Source organism: Rattus norvegicus, chromosome 1, assembly GCF_036323735.1.
Source record: "Rattus norvegicus strain BN/NHsdMcwi chromosome 1, GRCr8, whole genome shotgun sequence".
NCBI classification, from domain to species: Eukaryota; Metazoa; Chordata; class Mammalia; order Rodentia; family Muridae; genus Rattus; species Rattus norvegicus.
Genome location: NC_086019.1, coordinates 44292653 through 44315872, shown reverse-complemented (window position 1 = coordinate 44315872; position 23220 = coordinate 44292653). Strand labels below are relative to the sequence as shown.

The 23220-nt window shown below is 40.4% G+C and overlaps 1 protein-coding gene across 30 annotated transcripts in view; it reads left to right on the top strand.

Annotated features, from left to right (window-relative positions):
- Positions 1 to 23220, top strand: part of Syne1 (spectrin repeat containing nuclear envelope protein 1) — a 471163-nt gene that overhangs the window by 72930 nt on the left and 375013 nt on the right. For all 30 annotated transcript variants that reach the window (XM_063270573.1, XM_063270583.1, XM_063270581.1 and 27 more), the window contains 2 exons: positions 6807 to 6868; positions 19952 to 20047. In XM_063270573.1, the coding sequence (XP_063126643.1) occupies positions 6807 to 6868; positions 19952 to 20047 (158 nt within the window). The remainder of the gene's footprint in view (positions 1 to 6806; positions 6869 to 19951; positions 20048 to 23220) is intronic.

The following is a 23220-nucleotide window of genomic DNA, read 5'->3' as shown; positions in this document are numbered from 1 at the left end:
AAAATTTACACAGTGAATCTCGGTCTCAAAAAAAAGTATCCTAACAATAGCAGTCAAGATGCATGCTGGTCCATGCCCAGGTAGAAGCTCAGGGTGTAGTTTAGATCCTGGTAGTCAGCTGGAATGATTCTGACACCCAGTAGAAGTTGTCAGAACTTGAGGACAACTTTAATACAGGGATGGAGTTGCGGTGCTGCTGGCATCTAAGGCGCAGAGGGCAGGGATGCCGTCAACATCTGTAATGTCAAGGACAACCTGCCTTAACAATTCTACCTGGCTCATAATGTCAACAGTGCTGGTGCTAAGAAGCCGAGTCTTAGAGACTCTGATGATTATATCTTCCTTACCCTCTGAGCCTTACATTTAAAGTGATGGGTACTAATGTGTCTCGCAGTGCAATTTTAGTACAAGCAGGATCTTTTGATGCAGTAACCAGCTTTGCATACCAAATAAACACAACTTTAATTCCCAACGTCTTAAGAAAGTCTGCCTTTGCTGACATTTACTTGAAAAGGAATAGCAGCTCGGATTAGCGACAGTCTTAAAAATATGCTTTGATCCCTTTCCCCTCAAGGGCGCCACTCTTTCTGAAAGTCTATTGATCTTTGCTCCCTCTCTCTTCTGTCCTACTTTGCCACTGGCTTGTGCTGCATCTTATGCACAGTAACTCAGATATCCTGTTCCTTGGCATACTTTCCTTCGTTATTAATTCACTAGAACACCAAAATCCCAAACCCAAGCAAGTCAACAAATATACCTGGCATCTTTTCTTTTTTTTTTTTTTTTTTTGGAGCTGGGGACCGAACCCAGGGCCTTGTGCTTCCTAGGCAAGCGCTCTACCACTGAGCTAAATCCCCAGCCCCAGGCATCTTTTCATCATGGAAAGAATGAACACACACACACACACACACACATTGATAGGTCTGTCACATAACCAAATATTTCAGTTAGTCTTTGTTGTGTATAAAACTCTTTCACAACTCTACGGCTTAAAACAGTGACCAGCTGGACCCAGAGGCAGAAGCCTTTAAGGCTCGCATTCGGGAGGCAGAGGCAGGTGGATCTTTGAGTTTGAGGCCAACCTGGTCTACATAGTGAGTTCCAAGACAGTTGGGAAGGGCTACACAGTGACTCTCTGTCTCAAAAATAAATATGTAAGTAAACAAATTAAAAATTTTTAAATATTACTCACATCTTGGATCAGAGTACACTTGGCAGGTTAATTATAGACCAATATGGATAGACATAAAGAGTACCTATGTAACATAACGTGACAAGAAGTGAGAGAGTTGCTTGGGAAACCACTCCAGGAGAAGTCTTTCTTCCCAGGAGGACCACGCAGTCAAGTTTACCAGGGTGTGGGAGAGAGTGAATATCAGATGCTGCCTTCCCTGGGTTCCCATGAGGCTAAATTCACCAGCAGCATTGGCTGAACTCTAGCATCCAAGATGACTCATCCGACAGTTGGCCCTGACTATAAGATGTGACATTTAGCTCTCAGTGCTCTGAAATAGTCTCCTTTTCTTATACAGTATTTCTCTGACAGTGATCTGGGACACTAACAGAGAATAGCTGATCTCTTAAAGCCTGGAGGAGTCAGAACATAAATTCATTTTTGCTGCATTATTAATCCCACCAAGACAACATGAGATCAATTTAAGGGAAGGAAAAAGTCAATTCAACCCACTGGTGGGAGGAAGTACAAATTCACACTGCAGAAGTGGATGCATACAGGAGATACCGGATTTTGTGGTTTAAATTTAAAACTTGAGTTTTAAGTTAATATTATTTGTAGTATGAAAAACACAAGTTTTTTTTTCGAGACGCCCAAAGTCTCATCTATCACTATTCTTGGCATCAAGCTTTAAGTTTTAGATTCTGCCGTCTATATCTGGTTCAGGTACAGACAGGGCTATCTGCTAATTCCTTCTTTTTAATAGACCCAGGAGCTAAGGAAAAATGGTAATCTGTCCCCACCTGTCTCATGTGTAATGAGGGAACAAGATACTGCAGTGTATATCTCCATAGAATGGACAGGGTGGAGAGAAGGTAGGCATCAGGTTCAAGGTCCTTTTGAACTCCACCAAGATGCATGTGACCCCTGTAACCCACAGGCAGGGATTCCTTATGTTCTTGGTTAGGAGTGGCTTTTGGGTGTAACTCATATCTTCTTAGCCTTCATTCTAGCACAAAGTCATGAATCTGATGTCTTCTGTTCGTTTGAACTGTCCTGTCTCTGCAATGTAAGTTGGTGTACTAAATATATATTTGTAATTCATTAAATAGCCCTCCCAAATGTAAAGAAATTTTGGCCACTCGTGAGTCTGCTCAGGAGAATGCCTTGAAGATTCTCAGAAACTGGTTTGTCTGGTGAGGTCATGGCCAAGTCAGTGGTACCTAAGATCTTTTGAATGCTCTCTTTAGCTTTTCAGTATTGTTGAGATGGTATTTGTGTGTGTGTGTGTGTGTGTGTGTGTGTGTGTGTGTGTGTGTGTGTGTAAGGGATGTGGTTACTTGATTAAATTATATGTGAAGTCATCCTAAAATAAAAAGAAATACATTTATGAACAAGGGAGATCTAGCAATGTGTTGGCTAGTTTATGACAGTTTGACACAGGCTAGAGTCATCTGAGAGATGATGATAACCTCAAGTGAGAAGTAGAGTGTTTTATTAATTAGTGGTTGATGGGGGAGGGCTGTGCCCTTCGTAGGTGGTGCTAGCCCTGTGCTTGTGGTCCTAGATTGTATAGGAAGGCAGGCTGAGAAGCAAGCCATGAGGAGCAAGGCTGTAAGAAGTCCCCTCCATGGCCTCTGCATGAGCTCCAGCCCCCAGATTTTTGCCTATTTGAGTGGAACTGTGATGTGGAAACAAGCCAAATATATCTTCCTACCCTAGTTACCTTGGTCATGGTGTTTCATTACAGCAATAGTAACCCTAACTGAGACAAGTAGGGAATATTATTTCGTCAAAAAATTAAAAAATTCCTGCTGTTTGCTACAAAGATGATCCTAATGGTAAGTACATCAAATAAAATTAGCCAGACACAGAAAGAACCTGTGTGATCTCACATGGGGAATCTAAAAGCATCAGACTCTGAGTTCTTAGCCACGGGACCTGTAGACACATCCTTGCTTTGTCATACCCGAAGCTCTTTCTTTGCCCATTCTTTTCCAGGAAAGACTGAGAATAATTAATCATCTTTTTTCACAACCCCCTATAGCTTGGGTCTTCTTTGTTTCTAGCCCATGCTTGCAAACAAATCAGTTCCTTCTGAAGCTCATCTCTCTTTCTTTCTTCTAGTGTTTTGTAAAATGAAGCCAGAAGAAGCCACTTGACATTTCCAGAGTTCTTCAGCGAACTGTAGCCTGATAAACCAATTAGAGACACTCTGAGTAACAGAATATATGCACAGGGCACACCTCTCCAGCGGCCCCTATCTCAGTCCTGCCAGCTTACCCTTCCTCTGGTCCCATGGCCAATGCCATGTGCTTTAGAATTGTATTGCACTCGCTCTATACACTCTTCAGAGTGGTTTCCACTTCATTAGTGCCATCACCCAATTCTAGAATCTTAGAGAAGCAAGCATTTGTGGTTCCTGAGGGTTGGCTCTGTCTTCTAACAGTTGTAGTGGGATGTCACCTGGATGCCTTCATTCCTATTCAAGTTAATTCTTATTTGGTGGCTCCTAGACAAGTGCCCATGTGTGTTTTCCTGAGGGTAGGGTTCTAAGAGAGCTGAAGTGGAAGTTGAAGGTCTCTCAGAGCTCAGTCTCCGAAATCACACTGATTCAGTGCAGTCATCCTGTTCTTAACACATCTATTATTTATATATTTATTTTGTAGATGTGTGTGTGTGTGTGTATGTGTGTGTGTGTGTGTGTTTCTGACTATAAGTGTGTATATGAATGTATGAACATGCATGGGGTAGGGTGCATAATTGTCTATATGTGGGGGTAGAGCGGAATGCCTGCTCATTACGTTGGTTCTGAGACAAAACTCTAGCCCTTATGATTGTGCATCAAGCATTAACTATTGAACCACTTCTCAACCCACAATATGACTTCAAATATGTCGTTTTCTCTAAATCAGCATCTCTATTTTCAGGTAAATAAAATGCCTAAGTGTATTATAAAATTATCTCCCTACTAAAGATACTTGCAGGGCATAGTGACAGCCATCAGATGTAAATGTTATGAATCCTTATCTAACTCAAGCCCCTCTGAATGCACCAGTTAATTGTCCCTTTGAAAATTCTTTAATATTCTTAATATAGTATTATTTTTATGAAGCATGAAAATTACAGTCCAAAATATGTTTGTTTACTTATGTGATGCCTTTTCTCTTTGACGCTCTCAATATTCTTAGAAATTTACTATTTGGCTTCTTATAAATTGTATGGTTCTGATAAACACCTCCTATGCTTATGCACGTGCTAAGTTCTTTATGACTCAGAAATATGTTCTTAAAGAATTTGTTCAACATGTTATTGTTAGAGTAAAAGGACACGTGGGGCATAAAAGAGAAAAAGTCTGTGGTGAGGGAGGCCATGAGGGGAAAAGGGAGTAGGGGCTGGTCTGGAGAAGGAGAACAAATGTTCTAATGGTATCTAACACGTTAGGCATCAGTTTCAAAGACAGAAAAATACGATGATAAAGGAACAAAAGCTGACACTAAAAAGAAAAATGTAAGGGAAAAACCTGAAGCAGGAAGTTATGGGATAAAGTCCACTGTGTTCAGCACACATGGATACTGAGCAAAATGTGCAGAAGACTTACCTTTGTGAGGTGCGGAGTAACACCGGAGGCCACACCAAGCAGTTCTGAAGTGTAAACAATAGGACAAGGTCACGCTCGTTGTCCTACTAAATGCATTTAATCGGTGCATGGAGGGAACTGACTACGTCACAGGTGGTTTAGTGTGGCTCCTTGTCAAGAGGAATATAGGAACATCTTTTAATTATGGTTCAGACAGTTTGAGTTTCTCTGCGGGGTTGTATTTCTTCTGCAATTTAAACCCTTTAGGCGGTTACTGAGAGGTTTAATAACCAAATCTGGAAGTGAATTATTTAGTTTTTATGTATAAAACTGAATTTGATGAAAAGGGAAAGTTTAAGATATTTTTCTTTTAGGAAAATGGGGATAAAATTAGAAATGATTTACTTAGAATTATGTTGGTTGTGTGATACATATAAATGTGGACTTTGGGGACTCAACGAAGTCCGTCTTTGTGTGCATAAGGTAAAAGGGATCTTGCAGGTAGCTTGGTAATTTGGTATAAACCAGGATTAAAAGAAATCTGTGCCAAAAACACACATGCCTTAGGTTCACAGACCCAGTGACTTTGCCTCCTATGAAATGAATACAAGCCAGGACTGCATCACCGTGGCGTCTCTCAGTTTATAATGCTCACACAAGTGTATTATGCTTACTTTGGGGCGGCATTTTAAAGCAATGCCATCACGGCTTTTAAAATGCTACACACTCTCAGCTAAATGAAAAGCGTCACACCTGTTCTAAGTGTGTCGCCATAGATTTAACAATGGTAGTTTACGCATTGTGAAGCTTTGAATTCTGTCAAACTTGCAGGTTAAGGTGACTTTGCTGCAACAAATATTTGTTTACAGATTCCAAAGGTTGGATGTCACACTAAAAGCTACTTGATCACGAATTTATCTCTCAGGTGATCAGATTGGGTAAAATTAGTTGTTTAGTTTTTACATTATCCTTGAGTGGCTGTATGGCGTAGGACCTGACTTCTCTGGAGTCTAAAACATGACTCTGCCACAGGGTGACTTCACTAAGAATACTTCCCTCCACGTGGTTCAACTTTCTTTTCTGTAAACTAAGAATTATGATTTTTTTGTTTGTTTATATGTTGACTGTAAGAACTGAGTGAGTTGGGGGTGGGGAGATGGCTCAGAGCCCTTGCTGTGCAAGCAGGAGGACTTAAGTTCTAATCCCCAGCAACCATGTAAAAGCCAGCCATGTGCCCTGAAACACAGTATTGTGAAACAGACACAGTGGCATCCCAGGAGTTTGCTAGCCAGCCAAGCTAGCCAAAATGATGTTTTGTTTAGCATTGTGAACCTTGTCTGAGTGACCATGTCTCAGAAAATAAGACGGAGACTGAAGGGGTAGGGCACGTGACGTCATTCTTTAACTTTAGAATGCACACATGGATGTATATCCTCCAAATGCACATAAACCACGTACATAAATCAAATACACATTCAATTCATTTATATTATGTATGGCAACTATATACATAATAAGCCATATATTTGGTATATACATGTGTGTGTATATATATATATATATATATATACAGATATATATATATACATATCAAGGTCTGATTGTTTGAGAATTTCATACAATGTACTTTATATACACCTCTTTCAAGTTTTCCCTGATTTCCCCATCTCGATAAGTCCAATTAGTGGTGTTCAAGTTCTCACAAGGAGGGGCTGCCCTAGAGCCAGGCCAACCTAGTAGGGAATTTACCCTTAAAGCAAACAGACTCCCTCCCTGAATCTATCAAATACCAATAGCTCTTTGGCTAAGTCATGGGACTGCATGCCCATGGCTTCCACTCCATGCTGGAATTTTCTCTGGCTTGAGCTTCCTAATAACTTTTAAATGATGTGTCTAGTTGTTTAAAGAAAGAGAGTCATGCTGAATCTTCAAGACAATAGCTTACATTGAGTTAGAAGGTAACGTTGTTTTATGATCTCTTCTAGAGATGACATATCATTGTGATCTATCAGTTTATCTAACCAAAAAATATTATATATATTTGCCTTCTAGATGAACAAGAGATTGTGCAGAAACGCACCTTCACAAAATGGATCAATTCCCACCTGGCCAAGGTAATATAATGACCTGCAGTTAGAGTTTCATGTTAGTGGAGCCAACAACCATCTGAAGCTCCATCCTAACGAGGCTCCCCAAGACCTCATTAAGGAGGAAGGCTGCAGCCACCACTACTGACCAGCGCTGTTCGTGGTATTATGGGCTGGCAAGATGCTCCCTAATCATGGTGTTTGGTTACCACCTCTGGAAGGAAGTGGGTTGACAGCTGGTCAAGAGATGCTATGTAATTTTTATGAACCTTGACAAAACGAGCCACCCAGTTGCTGCTCCTACAGTACTGCGTGTTGTGTCAGAGGGAAGAGTCACGTGCATTTTCGTTTGTGTCCATTCAGTTAGTACAGAGAGGAGCAAGGAATAGTCTGCGCTGTGCAAGACGCTTTATCTGAGTCGGTCCAAGTCTGCTTCCCCTGGAGGATTTGATAGAAACGTAACACAGGTACAGGACACTAGGAACACTGAAACCATGCATGAGTGTCTACATCAGGTTGCCAGGTGACCATGCATCCACATGTGGTACTGTCTTTGAATGTGAATGTTCATATAAAATGACTTTCAACCTTAGTGTGTCACAGTAAAATTATTCCTCTATGCTGATTCACAGAAAGAACAAACAAGCCAAGGGAGATAGTGTGTGTGTGTGTGTGTGTGTGCGTGTGTGTGTGTGTGTGTGTGTGTGTGTGTGTGTGTACATATATATTTAATTGTCAGGACAATTGTGTGAATTCAGCTAATGATCTTCTGTGGAGAGTGGTGTCTAGAGTACATAAGGGGTACTTCACCTGTCGTAGTTTAAGCCGCAAATATTTCTCAAAATCCAGCGGCTTCAACAACAAATGTTACTGGGGATCAAAGTCAGAAGATTCAGTTTTTGTATATTTTTTTTTGTTTTTTTGTTTTTGGGGGTTATTTTGGTTTTGGTTTTGGTTTTGGTTTTGGTTTTCATAAAGGTCTTACTGGTTTGCTGTCTGCTGCCTTCTTCTGGTATCCTCACATGAATGAAGGGAAAGAGCTCTGGTCTCTCCTCTTCCTAAAGGTCCTGTTAGTGTCATCACAGAGATCCACCTTGTTACTGTGTGTTTGTATGTTGTCTCCGGTGTGTCTTTGGGATGAGTATGTATTTGTGTGTGTGTGTGTGTGTGTGTGTGTGTGTGTGTGTGTGTGGTATGTGGTATGTGGTATGTGTGTGTGTTTGTGTGTATGTGTGTGTTTATGTATATGTGTGCGTGTTTGTGTGTGTGTTTGTATGTGTGTATTTGTGTGTGTGTTTGTTGTATGTTTATATGTGTGTATTTGTGTGTGTGTGTGTGTGTGTGTGTTTGCTTGCTTTCTTCAGTTGCAATCCTAGAAATGACTTATAACTAGACAATCAATTCTGTTATTGATGGCAGGCGTTCTGTTCTGCTGTGACAAGTTTTTATCAATATTATGACATGAGTTATGATGATATGGCATGTATACAAGGGTATAATATGGCTTTTGGAAATACAATTTTACCAACCCTTATACCTTAATGAAATAGAGGGGGAAAAATCCTAAGAATATTGTGTATACTTTTATGCCATTTATGAATTTTGCATAGTTATAAATTGTGCATAAATTATTTTTATGCACAAATATGGATTTCTTATGTTTTTGTTTTTTGGGGCTCTATGCTTCTGCAATTATCTGAACCATTGGAAACCACAAATGGCCAGTGTCGTGTAATATAGTCTTAAGATACACTAGCAAGTGGGTTCATGAAGCTGATCAGTTCTTTCCAGAGAGGGACTCTTCTTTTAGGTGAGAACACTGTAATTCTCTTTTCATACATAAGATGAAAATAGGTGTACCACTCTCTTCTCTAATTCTTCTAATTAAAGGGAGTGGATTTTGTCATCACTGCGTGGATAGTGATTTCTACAGAGAAGGCATTGAAGCCCAGGGTCCAGATTTGCACTCAGCTTGTTAGCATGCATTGTGAATTCTGATTGCACATTTGTAGTAATGCTGCCCACCGAACGCACATTGCTGATAATGGAGCCTCAGCCAATTTATATTTTATTGTACTTCATTCTCACAGCAATGGAAATAGCACTGCTATTTCCATTCATTTGCAGGCAAAGTACTTGAAGCTTAACATTAATTAATAATCTTAGCAATTCAGCAAATGACTGAAAAGCTGAGGTGTGTCCCATGACTCCTAAACATGAATGTTGTTGGTCAGGTTAGTTCTAGTAAGGAAATGCCATAAGCAGAATTGCTTGCCCAACAACTACTACTGAATCCCTAAAAGCCCAAGGTCAAGGTAAGGAACTCGGTCTCCAAGACTGCCATCTTCCTAGCTTATAGGGTTGCTTTTCTTTCTGTCTTTATTGGGCAGAGAATGAACTTTGGTCCCTCTTCCTCCTGTTCTAATGATGCTCATCGATCTCCTCCAAGGGCTCCTACCTCCATGATCTCCTCTTCATTATCTCCCAGAACTCCACTCCCACCTGCTTCCGCACGGAAGAGTCAGGCTGTGGCACAAACATTTAGTTTTCGAAAAGCAGTGACCACTGTACTGTGCTTTAATCTTGCACTCTCTCTAGTGACCCATTCATCTGGTGTGTATTAGACCTTGACTAAGACTAAGAACTATGAATACAGTGATACGGACCTAATAGCAGGATGGACAGATAACTACAATCAAATGTGTACAGGGTCTAGGGACATGTGAGGCCAGTCAGTGAAGTGCATGCCACCTAATAGGAAGACCTGAATTCAGACTCCCACCCAGAACATGTTTAAAAGCTGGTCACACTGAGTGTCTGTAATGACAGAGACAGGTGGATCCCTAGAACTCACTGGCTAGCCAGTCTTCCTGATTCAGTGAGCTTCAGTTTGCTAAGGAGACCTACCTCAAGCATTAGGGAGATGGAAAGTGAGCAAAGAGACTGGTGTCAATCTCTGGCTCCACACATGTGCACAAACACTTGCATGCACCTATGCACACAGGCAAGCTAAGACCACACATGCACGCACGTGCACGCGTGCATGCACGCACACACACACACACAGCAAACACACACCACCGCCTACCTCTACAACCCCCAACACACACATGCTTGTTCACAAAGCAAATGAGAAATGTATTATGTTACATTGAATCCAGAAGGCCAGCTTTTGCAGCCCTTTGAGACTCTGGGAAGAATGTCCTTTCCTTTTTCTGTCTAACTTTTGATAGTGAATGTCAGGACATGCAACACTGTGGTGCACTGGAAGCCTCTCTGCTCGCCATGGTCTGTGCAGCAATTCCTCTCCATCTGAAGATACTGCTCACACTGGACTTAAGCTCTGCAATAATGGCGTCATTTGGACTTGATGAACTCCATAAAGAACCTATTTCCAAATACAGCAGCAACATTCTAATGTGGTGGGAGTTAAGGTTTTGCAGTGCACTGTATGGATCAGCAGTGTCATGCAGAGGGAATCTATAAGAGCATATTTTGGCTTTATACCAAGTTCATTTCAGTTACTACTTTGAAGGGATCAGGATTTTCAGGTTAAAGATTTATAGATTTATGCTAATTAAGCTCAGTGATGTTTTCACTATATGAAAATCACTTTAATATCTGCTTTAGTTTTCCCAGCTACCTTTGTGCCAACAGCATATTACTTTCTTTCTTTCTTTTTTTTTCTGTCTTAGGGTTTTATTGCTGTGAACAGACAACATGATCAACATAAGTTTTAGAAAGGACAACATTTAATTGGGACTGGCTTACAGGTTCAGAGGTTCAGTCCAGTATCATCAAGGTGGGAACATGGCAGCATCCAGGCAGGCATGGTGCAGGAGGGGCTGAGTTCTACATCTTCATCTGAAGGAAGCCAGGAACAGACTGAGCATCCTCAGGCAGCTAAAGGGAGGGTCTCCAAGCCCACCCCAACAGTGACACGCTTCCTCCAACAAGGCCACACCTTCTAATAGTATCACTCACTGCGCCAAGCATATGCAAACCATCACAATATCCAATTAAAAATTTGACCAGTACACTAAGGAAGGCAAATAATAACCATGAGAGAAATTGATAATTAAAGTAATGGTCTACACATTTAAGCATTTTGTTCTCATATTATATATTTCAAACCAATAATTTTCAGTCTCTAAGTTTCAAGCTTTCAAAAGGTCCCAAGATACTGCAACAGTATATTAAAAACAAACTTTATTAATTGAGTTAATTAATTGTTCTCATCCCTTTCCTTGCATACACTCCTGTGGACCTATTCATGAACCAATACAAGAAGCTGACAAAGGAAGGGGATCAAGAGAATGCCAAAATCCACCCCACTCTTCGCTTGTTTACTTAAAGATACAGTAGTAGGTACATGAGGTTATGAATATGTTAAGTAGCCTGTTTTTAATACTTCTGTAATGTTTGCACAAATCAAAGTATCACTGTAAATATATTTAACCTTTAAGCTGTTAATTATACCTTCATAAATCTAGGGTAGTTGAATTGAAATTAGCTATTTTCTAATATGCAATTAAATGCTTACAAAAGACACCCATCTTAAACTCAAGAGCTGTTGGGGCATAAACAGTGAGAATGTAGAGCTCACAAGATTTATGGTGATTAGTAAATACTTTGATAAAATTTGTCATAGTTTCTTCTTTAAACCGGTGTCACGTTCACATAGTGATGCATATTTTGGGATGCTTTTTAACAGCCTAGATGATAGTCTAAGTCCTGAAAATGAAATCATGAATGAAAGAGAAACAGAATTTCTGTTTGAAATGTGGGTAACTGTAGGTGACTAGATTTGGGATGAGTTTTTAAAAATTAAGCCAGTACAACTTGTGGATGGCTCAGCAATGAGATATGCCCAGTAGAGAGGTATCAAGTACAACACTAAATACTATAGAGAGGAAACAAATAAAGGCATGTGTTGGCTCTGTGCTGTGTGGTAGAAAACATTTTGTTGTACCAAAATAGAATCATTACTTAGAAGAGCTTTCGCTGGCACAGTAGAAGCTGGGCAGTAGGGGGATATTGCCTTTGGGAACTTTGTTTGATGTTGAATTGCAATCAGGGGAGGATTAAGAGGGGAACACCCATATAGAAAGGGAGGGGGAAGGGTTAGGGGGATGTTGGCATGGAAACTGGGAAAGGGAATAACTTTTGAAATGTAAATAAGAAATACCCAATTTAATAAAGATGGAAAAAAATACAAAAAAAAAATCAAGGAAGTGGAAACGATTATGCTCTCCGTAAGAGGAAATGACATAGAAGGGAAGTAGCTTCCCACTTGTGCCGAAGAGTGGTGGAAAATAACAGCAGGAGCACGTCCATAAAAACGCTGAATGAGAAGCAAACGCATGCAAAATATTTGAATTACTTCACTTGGTTTGTGGAGCTATCTGGAACATTTATCTTATTTTCAGAATGAAATGGAAGGTCGTTTAGATAATATGTTGCTTTTAGTCAGTACTGCCTGTGGGGATCATCGCAGTCTTGGTTAGTCTGGAAGACTGGCTCGGTACTACGTCAAACTGTAGTGCAGTGACTGACCCTTCCAGAGATAACTCACCTGACATCTGCCAGTGAATCTCTTCCCTTTCCACTTGTTCTCTTTGTTCCTGATGTTTTAGATGTTGTTCCACCCTGCAGACAACCATCAGGAAACAAGAGCTCCTATGCTGGCTCTGGGATGGGAAACTTATATCTGCTATACTTCCTTGGTTTACTCCCTCCCTCCGAGTAGCTTGTCTGTTTCTGGGACTGAGGGACCATGTTGTACACAGAGGGCTCAGCAGCACACAGAATGAGACTCGAGTCATCCCTTTCCTTAGTACCTTCCAATACCCTGTGCAGAAGGCAGAACTGTGAATACACCAGGCCATGACCTTGTGTCATGCTTAGGACTCTGTTTACAGCATGTGTACCACCTAAAGAAGGTGGCCCTTGGTAGCATGAACTCCTCCTTAGACAGCTCTAGTCCAGCTTTACTGACATCACTAAATAGCCAATAATTGTTAATACTAAGCATAAGATATGCATTCATCTTCTCAAAGTGACATGCCATGGCATTTCATAGCATAATAAAATATTTGATCAACTCTTGTTTTATGGAGAACAAAGCCCTTAGTTGACCAAAAATCAAGGATGGTAAGTGGCACCAGGATCAGAAAGTTGATATATATATATACATATATATATAATATATATGCATATATATTATATATGTATATATCTCACACACACACACACATATATATATGTATATATATATATATATATATATATATATGTAATAAGACAAAACCAGAAGCAACTTCAGGAGGAAAGTTTATTTTAGCATGTGGTTCCTGGTGGCAGGGAGGCATGGGAGTTGATGCTTGACATAGGAAGCTAAGAGATCAGACCTCAGGCACATACTGGAAGTAGAGTGAACTGAAAGTGAGTTAATGTTACAAACTCTCAAAGCCCACCCACAATGGCGCATGTCCTCCAGTAACCCTTCATACCCTAAAATCTCCCCTAAACAACACCACCATCAGGAAGCCAAGTACTCAAATGCATGGGCCTGTGGAAGATATTCCTCATCCAAACCACCACAAACTTCATTAATGAATTAATTGATAACATTCAAGAGTCTTACTTGAAGCAGATTTCTCTCCTTCCACTTGATAACCACTATAAAAACAAACAAACAGAAAAAAACAAAACCAAAACAAAACAAACAAACAAAAAACAAACAAGAGTGGCTCCTTCCTCAAGAAGTTGGTAATACAATTACCACATAATGCAGCAATTCTGTTGCTGTTTTTATAACAAAAGAATTGAAAGCCAAAGAGTCAAGAAATATCATTACATCTAGTTTATGGCAGCAGTTTGCAACTGTGACCAGAAGGTTGAAACAATACAGCATTCACTGACAGAGGAATAGATTTACGGAATGTGGTGGGTACAGCAATGGATTCTTACTCAGTGGGAGAGAAGGGAGAGGATTCTACCACCTGCTGCAGAGTAAAGGAACTTGGAGGATACTGTGCTAAGTGAAATAAGCCAGTAACAAAATGACAAATATTTCATCACCCTGCTTACAAGAGGTACCAAGAAGAGTCAAAACAAGTAAAGGAGCTGAAGGTGGATGTCAGGGGCTGAGAGAAAGAAAGGAAAATGCAGTTACTTAATGGGTTTAGAGTTTCAGTTTTGCAGGATGAGGATACGTAGAGATGGAGATTGATAGTACACTCCTGTGGAAATAGTTAATGACTGAACTACACACTTAAGGTGGTGACTTGTAGGTTATGAATATTTTAGCAAGTTATAGTTTTAATAATTGAACTAGTATAAAGTCACAATCGGTTCCTCTGACCACATATAGTCTTATCTCATCTCATAGCAGACACTCAAATTTCATCATCTAATGGGAAGGGAAAGTGTCACAAATATAAAACACTACATCCAAAATGATGCTTCAAGGCCAACATATATGTTAGCAAGAACAAAATTGATTTTTGAAGATTTTTCCAAAAGGAGACGTTATTGAAAGTGTTCCAGGGTGTCTCTGTCTAAGAAGGAAGCCCTGGGCAGGAAGGGGTTGACCTGGCACTCCTCAGGCTTGCTTTGCCCCACCCCTGCTCAGGATTTAAAAAAAAAAAACAGAAGAAGAAGGGTCTGAAGTGGTTTGCAACCCCCAGGAAGAACAGCAATGCCAACCAACATTGCAAACATGGTAAAAACACACGCTGCTCTTGTTACTATAGTTCAGTCTTTCTCAAATCCAGATGAAACAGTGGGGTTCTTTAATAAACTCATCAAGTCTAGAAGAGTAAGCTGGTGGTCATGCTCATCGGTCAGTATTTTTCATAGTGATATTAAGTAAGTCACATCTATAGGCTCACATACCCTGAAAAGGAAATGCTAACATCTTCCCCTTTCTTCTAAGCTTGATGCCTAACAAGGTGGTTCCTGTGACAACCAATCTGGGCTCTGGGCTCAGTTACCCAGCGTATGAATCTCAGCCAGGGACTTGGTCTTGCTGGTTCAGACCCCTTGTTTGTAAATACAAAAGAAAGATAGACGTAGAGTTTATACCAGAGTTCTGAGCATATATGGGTGTCCAACGACATTTTATTTATTCTTCCATCTCTGTTATACTCCGTTCTCTTCCTCATCGAAGGTTCTAGCAGGTTTAAATTTATAAGCATCTAAGTTGTAGATGCTAAGCACTGGGTATCATAAACACACTCTATGTCTGGCCACCCTGTAATATTTTCTTTGTGTATCAACATTTTTCATTTTACATATAATTTTAGAATGTGAGAGTTCTTTACATTTTTGTGCAAATGGTTGTTTCTGGTATGTTTTTCTTTAAATTCTTCTCTTATTCCTTTGCCCTCATAAAGGAATTTCTTTTCAGGACATAAAATTAATATGATATAACAAATATGGTCATACTATCATGAAAAACATTCCAAAGCAAAAGGTAGTTACAACGTTGATATATACTGGTGCCTACAAACTAGAAGAAATTCAAATTATTCACACACACACACACACACACACACACACACACACACACACAGAGCAACATACAAAAACTCATCACACATTCCCACATTCACACTAGCATATACACCTGACACATACACTTGATTGATAGAAACAAATCTGTTTAAAAGGAGGGAGACATTTGATCTCCTTGCAGTCCAAAGGAAAAGGCAGTGGTCTTTGTTACAAAGTGTCTCAGGCTACTGTGGCTAAACAATGGCAGACAGGTAGAAGGAGAGAACCACGCCCTGGCTCACCCTCTTCGTGCGTGCCCACTCCTCAGACACAGAGAGCTCAGCATGTTCTCTAAGTTTCTAGAAATGTTAGAGGGCAGATGTTCCTTTTAGGGCTACATCATAGGACAAAGACTTTATTTGAGAAAGCTTCTAGACGGAATGGCGCAAAAGTACCTCATTTTTGGTGCAATGAAGACGTCCATTTTCAACACCTCCAACTAGGCAAAATGTTCTGTTTCCACTAAATATGGATTGCTAAGACCAAAGGAGACTCCAATGAGTAAGATTCTTAAATATTCTACAACAGAGACAGCTTAACATAATTATGGACATGAAAAGTGCTTGACGCATTCTATCCAGTTCTTGAAATGCAGTGGGAGCAAAACCACAGTCTTGTCTTTGTGCTAAGCCAGGCTCCAATCTTCATTGCTGTCTGCCTTTTGGCCTACAGCCCTAGGAACCAAGTCTGGCCAAAGAAATCATACTGTTTGCCATATCTGTACATGTAACTGCAGAAGTGCTTCAGCTGCAGGATTTCACATCCAACTGTGTCCTAAAAAATGAATGTGCTGTGGTCATTAAAGTTATCATGTGCTGTGTAGAAATAATACTTGCTACTAAATGGTATTTCTTCTTTAATTCTTGGGTAATTTTGATAAACAGATAGATTTGATTAGTTTCACACAACACTTCCCTTCATTCACTGAGTCATCCAAGTAGGCAGCCAGAAACACACATGCAGTGTCTGTCATGTTCTTGATAGTACTTGAGGGATCCCCCTCCTAGAAGGAAGGGTGCAAGAGTCATATCTCTTCACACAATTTTGTGAAGCGCAAGATGCCGAGTTGAGTTTGACTGCAGCTAGGAAGGAAAGGAGAGAAGAGAGAGAAAGGGAGACCAGGAGAAGGCAAGAGAGGGAAATGAAATGGAAAGAAGCAAGAGGAGGGAGGGCAAGAAGAGAAGAAAGAAGTGGAGAAGGAGAGGAGGGAGGGAGTTTATCAATCTGGCTGACCAGTCTTAGAGGAACCGGTCAAAGGCAGAATGGTGTCAGCCGGGCCAGTGGTCTGAAGACCTGTCCAGCAGTCACTGTCAATTATTCCAAACGCCAGTTTCAGATGCAGCATGGAGCACTGTGTTCCAAAGAAGCAGAGAGATGTGTGTGTTTAGTGACAGAGTATGTGTTCATGCATGCTATAATCTACACATGATATCACCCACACATGTTGTCAGCCACGGATACTATCATCTACACATAATATCAGCCATGCATGTTATCACCCATGCATACTATCATACATGTATGTAAGCACCCATACATGTTACCACCCATGTATATAATCATTTATGTATATTATCACCCATGTATATAATCATTTATGTATATGCATGTTGTCACCCTCACATGTCATCATCTGCTATTGCTCGTACATGCTATCATCCATGCATGTTGTCATCCATGCACATACCACCCATGCCTATTTTCATCCATGCAGTATCATATATTTGATGCTGAAGTTCTTGTAATGTTTCCTAGTTTGTGGGACTTTCCAGTTTTCCTTATGTATCCAGGTAAAACCTCATTTTGATTTTCTTGCTAAAGTTATCATAAATTTTTAACTTTTTCCTTACTATTTTTTTCATTTAGGTTAGTGAGATACAAGTTGGTACTTTGAATAATGCCTGCATTCACTTGATAACAATGACAGTGTTGATTTGCTTCATAACGTGTTGGGTTTTATTATGATAGCTTTTTTATTCTAACTAATTTTATGTATCTGCTTGGGATATAAAGTCAATATTAATTTTTGCTATATAATTAAGAGACTGCACGAATGGTAGGATCCTCCAAGGAGTGACTGAAAATGTAAGTGCTGTTATTTCTGAACATGCATTTCACAGCAGGGGATAAAAATGTGTTCAGCTGTTCACTTCATAAAGAAAGAGAAATATCTTTAAAATTAGAACTATAACATTCAGCCTCCATAATTCATGCAGTCAGTGAGAGAAATATAAATGCTTCCTGTCAGTAGGCAGAGAAGAAAGTAGACCTCAGAAGAACACTGTGCGTCTCGGTACTCTCTATGGAACATAGTTTTAAAAGAAAAACAGTTAAAAGGGAAGCACTGGGCCATTAACACTGTTCAATAGGAGTCCAAAAACCGTGGAGCTTGAACTCTGATCAAGGGCCAGAGTTTTATTTTGGGGACTCATGGTGAACATGTCCCTCATTTTCTACAGACCTCTCCATGGATCATTAAGTCTTCATCTATTGCTGGCTCTCCCAAGGCCTCTGATGAACTCCAACCTAGTTAGCATTTCAATAAACTCATTAATGTTCATGATGCCATTAAAGACTTGAACTGGCCTTTTCTTTCTTTGCCTACAGAAGTAGTGAGGGCTCAGCTGATGGTGTGCACAGTTGGGCTTAGGGCTCCTGAGTCAGGCTGCTCTGAAAGGAGGTGTGTGTGGGGGGGTACTAGGCTGAATCACAGCACAACCTGCCTACTATGGGAGTATCCTGAGTGTTCCTATAACCTTGGAGAAAGATTCTCAGACTCGGAAGCTCCTTGGATGCCATAAGATGCTTTGTTCATGGTGAAATAAATGGCTCCCTTCTGTCAGGAGAAAGCTGGGATGTTTTGTCAGAAGCTGCTTCAATCTTTGTTAGTTTGAAATTTCCTCTCTTATCTGACACTATCTCACCGTTTGTTACAAACTCTCTTTCTAGAAAGGAGTTTGTATACAAGTCAGAGCCTGAACATTAAATATAATGAAGTTTTGCTATTTTTACCTTATGGGGAATAGATTTTTTTCATACAAAATACTCTGATTATGATTTTCCCTTTGCCAACTCCTTCTAGATTCTCCACATTTCCCCCACCCACTCAAATCCACACCTTTTCTTCCTTTTTCATTAGAATATAAACAGACATAATAATAATAACAATAATAATAATAGAAGAAGAAGAAAGAAAGAAAGGAAGAAGGAAAGAAAGAAAGGAAGGAAACAACAAAAAATCAAGAAATAAATCATAATAGGACAAAATAAACAGGAAAAATCTACAGAAAAATCATAAGAAACACATCCAGACACAAAGACACACACACATTTCCACACACAGAAAGCACATACAAATAAAATTGCAAGCAATAGTAAATAAGCATAAGATTTGTAAAAGGCAGGAAGGAAAGCCCAGATAAAGCAATGTGGGAGACTCGAATCTCCACAAACACCAGTAAGTTTGCTCTGTGTTGGCCAACCCCAGTAAGACTCCATTGGAGAAAACTCATTTTTCCCATGTGAGTAGTAATCAGTTGTAGTTAACTTCTGGGTTATGGCTGGGGACTTGTGTCTACTTCCCCTTAGCACTGGGACCCTGTCACTCCCAGAGCTGTGCATGCCCTTGGGTGCTGCCAAAGACACTGTGAGTGCCTATGTGCATTGGTCCTGCTGTGTCTCAAAGGTCTTGTTTCCTTGGTTTCTTCCAGTCCCACTGACTCTCCTTTGCTGCAGAGTTCCTGAGTCCTGAGGGGAGGGATATGACAGAAACATCCCATTTATGGATAAGTGTTCCAAGGTCTCTTACACTCTGCACACTGTCCAGTTGTGGGTCTCTGTATTGATCTCATCTACTGCAAGAAAAACATTTCTCTGATGATGGCAAAGCAAGACCCTGATCTATGAGTATAGCAGAATTCCACTAGGATACGTTTTATTTCTATGTCCTTTTAATGAAACAGTAGTATTTTGTCTTCCCCATAGGTCCTACCTTGTTTCAGGTTCTTGGACACCTGGTCACTCTCAGGCATTGGTTCCATCTCATAGAGTAAGCTTTAATTCTTATCAGGTAGTAGTTGGTTACTCCTACAACAATTCTGCCACTACTGTACCAGTATACCTGGCATGCAGGCCACCATCGTAGATCTCAGGGTTTGTAGTTGGTTTGGTGTTTATCTCTCTTCTCTTGCAGTATGTAGATTACTTTCCAGTACCCCGAACACTAGTCAGTAGTGTTGAAGGCTCTAGGTAGGCACCAGCTAGAGCGTTCAGTGATAGGATATAATGAGATTTTTACACTGATTTAAACTGCTCTAATTTTCTAGAAACTTTCGCCATGTAACTGATAGTTGCCTAAAAATATAATCAAGGGGTCTGGAGTATAGCTTAGTAGTAAAGCATATGTCTAACATAAAAATGGCATTGGTTCAACTCATAACAAATAAGAAATGAATGGATGATGGATGGATGGATGGATGGATGGATGGATGGATGGATGGATGATGTGCTATATACAAATTTCCACCCAGTGAGTGGCTTTTTGTCTTGCAGCGGAAGCCTCCCATGGTGGTGGATGACCTTTTTGAAGACATGAAAGATGGCATCAAGCTGCTTGCTCTACTGGAGGTCCTGTCTGGGCAGAAACTGGTAAGGGTCTCTCCTGACCCTAAAACCTACTCAATAGTGTCCATCTGGAATGACCAAATTGTCATAAGGAGAGAAACTTCTTCCTTAGTCATTATCAATAATCTATAATTGGCCTATCTCTTCCTTTAAGAAATGAAGAGTAGAGTACATTAGCCTTCTTGTTCCCATGAAAAGCACTATGACACAAGTGGCATTATGTAAGAGGGACAAAGTAATCAGTACCCTGGCATGGTGAAAAACATGGTCCTAAGATTTCTAGTACAATCACCTGAATTATAACGTACAAATTAACAATGACTTCACTTTAAGTGTTTTTCATCCTCTGCTTTCTATTGTGGTGATAAAACTCTGGTCAAAACCACTTAGGGGAGGAAAGAGTTAATTTGATCTTCAAACTCTAAGGTAATAGTCCATCACTGAAGGGAAGTCAGGGCAAGAACTTAGGGCAGGAACCTAGAGGCAGGAAGCGAAGCAGAGGACATGGGAGAATGTTGCTTATTGGCTTGTTTTCTACAGCTTGTTCAACCTGCTTTGTTATACAATCCAGGATCACTTGCCCAGGGTTGACATCACCTACAGTGATCTGGGACCTTTCATGCCAATCATTAATCAAGAAAATGTCCTACAGACCTGCCCACAGGCTGATGTGGTGGAGGCATTTTCTCAGTTGAGGCTCCCTGTTGTCAGATGACTCCAGCTTAGTGTCAAATTGACAGAAATGAACCATAACTGTGTTTGTTTCCTATTTGAAGGAACCGTTGGTTTCTGTCTGTATATTTGTATAGCTGTCTGCTGGATATTAAGTTTGAAAGCAGTTGGCACTTGCCATGTTCTTTCTGACATCCTCTATCAAGCATCCCTTGGAACAACAACAGAACGCTCAGAGAGAGACATTGTTACCTCCCATAGAACCACCAGAGTGCAAACAGCATTCCCAGAGAGCAGTGAAATATATTTTCATTACATCATTGAAACTAAAATATGTATAAAGTATGTAGTTTTTCAATTTTAGAGTATTTCTGTTCCATATCAAAGTAGAAGAGTGAGTGGACATAAAGTATTTATAAATAAATACTTGTTATAATTGCGAAACAGAGTTCAAGAGACATGAAGTCTGGGATTGACAGAGCTTCCCTTTCTTTTACTGTGATCATTTTGATAAAACTGTGAACTTGTGAGAGAAAAATAAATGTCAGTAAATGTAACTTCTTGGAGGTAGAGGATGGCACAGTGAAGCCTCTGTGCATTGATCAGAGTGACCATGTGACAACTCATCAGAATGACCATGTGACAACTCATGCCCAAGTGATGCTCAGGCTCAGAGTCTAGGAGTAGCTGAGGTGACACACTCTGCGAATGCTATCTTTCTGGTAGATAAATGTGTTGGTTTAGCTCCGCCCCAAAAGTTGACAACTGCTCACACTGATGACGCAGAGAACAGCAAAGCTCGTGAGAATCTGCCACACTTCAGATGAAGGTCATCCTTTGTATCAGTTAAACTCCAAGCTCCATATTTGAACTCTGAAGGCAGGAGCCATAACCTCGACATTCAGCCCACTCCAAGCTCTTCCAGAAAGAGAGACTCTAAATCTCCCCTAAAGCCTTCTGTCCTTAGGTTAGTGTAAAATCTAGATGAAGGGCTCTGCTTGTGGGGGCTCCAGAGTTCATTCTAGAAAAACAAAAATGGGACAACCAATACAATCAAGCAGAGTTGGGAGTAGAGACCTAACCTTGGGTTCTGTTTCATCTAGAATGCATGTAGAACAAATGGTGTTATGTTCCTTCCAGATACCCAAGGGCTAGGGCTCCCTCAGCTTACAGAGATTATTGAGTTTTTATTAATTTTTTTCTGAACATAGTAAGTGATAAAAGTTTGTTGGAAAACACAAGCTAGTGATAATTCTGTGCAAATCGTTCTGGTCTTACAGATCGGGCAGCAGATACTTAGGAACATGTTTTCATCACCTCCGCTCACCTTTTGCTTTTGCTTTTGATGATGGGAGCTATCACAATGCACACTGAGACAACACTGCTCTGGATGGCTGCCTCAGGCTTGACCAGAGCTCTATAGGTGGTCTGTCAGTCTCAAATCTGAAAGAATTCAGGTCACAAACAAACAAACAAAAATCTAACCACAAAAATCAGGATTTTTATGGAGTGACTATAGGAGTCTGGGAATTGGTGCTTATTTTTGAAGTTTTAGGAAGTGCATTTCTGATACATGTACAGGGGAGGGAGGAGTGTCTTAGAAGAGTGCTGGTACAGTCCCCGTATGTCTTAGTTAGGGTCTTATTGCTGTGAACAGACAACATGACCGATGTAAGTTTTATAAAGGACAACATTTAATTGGGGCTGGCTTACAGGTTCAGAGGTTCAGTCCATTATCATCAGGGCAGGAACATGGCAGCATCCAGGCAGGCATGGTGCAGGAGGAGCTGAGTTCTACATTTTCACCTGAAGAAGCCAGGAACAGACTGAGCATCCCCAGGCAGCTAGGAGGAGGGTCTCTAAACCCCCCCCCACACACACACACAGTGACACACTTCCTCCAACAAGGCCACGCCTTCTAATAGTGCCACTCCCTGGGCCAAGCATATGCAAACCATCACACCATGGACCTAGCTTCAGTTGCCCTCAGCAGAAAGTTCCAGTAGCACATCTTTGGTTAACTTTCTTTCTTTGCAATCTTATTCCCCACACATTCTTCCCCCTTAGCTACCTGGGAATGCCTCCTCCATCAACCACACACCCAAATGCCTGTCTATGCTGTGTTGCGGGATCCAACAGATCACATGTGAACAGTCATGTAGTCATATAAATCAGCTAAATTTACCTGAGGATTGAAGGAGCCTTCACATGAGTGTTTAAGAGTACACTTGTCTTTCTAACGTGTCAAATATAACCCTGCCATTGTATTTCACCAATCCTCTATGAGATTTTTTTTCATGGGCAATTAAATTATTCTGGAAAAAAAGTAGTATACTTTTAATAGAACATTCTTCTACATAAGTGCCCCACTCATTTCATGTGTAGTTAGAATTACAGGATCAGGAAGGTTACAAACATTTTCATAGTTTCAGTTGGCAGAGAGGAACACTAGGATGTAAGGAGAACTTCTGATCTGACCTTTTCACTATGTATTGGTATTAATCCCTTTAAGAGTCTCATGCACC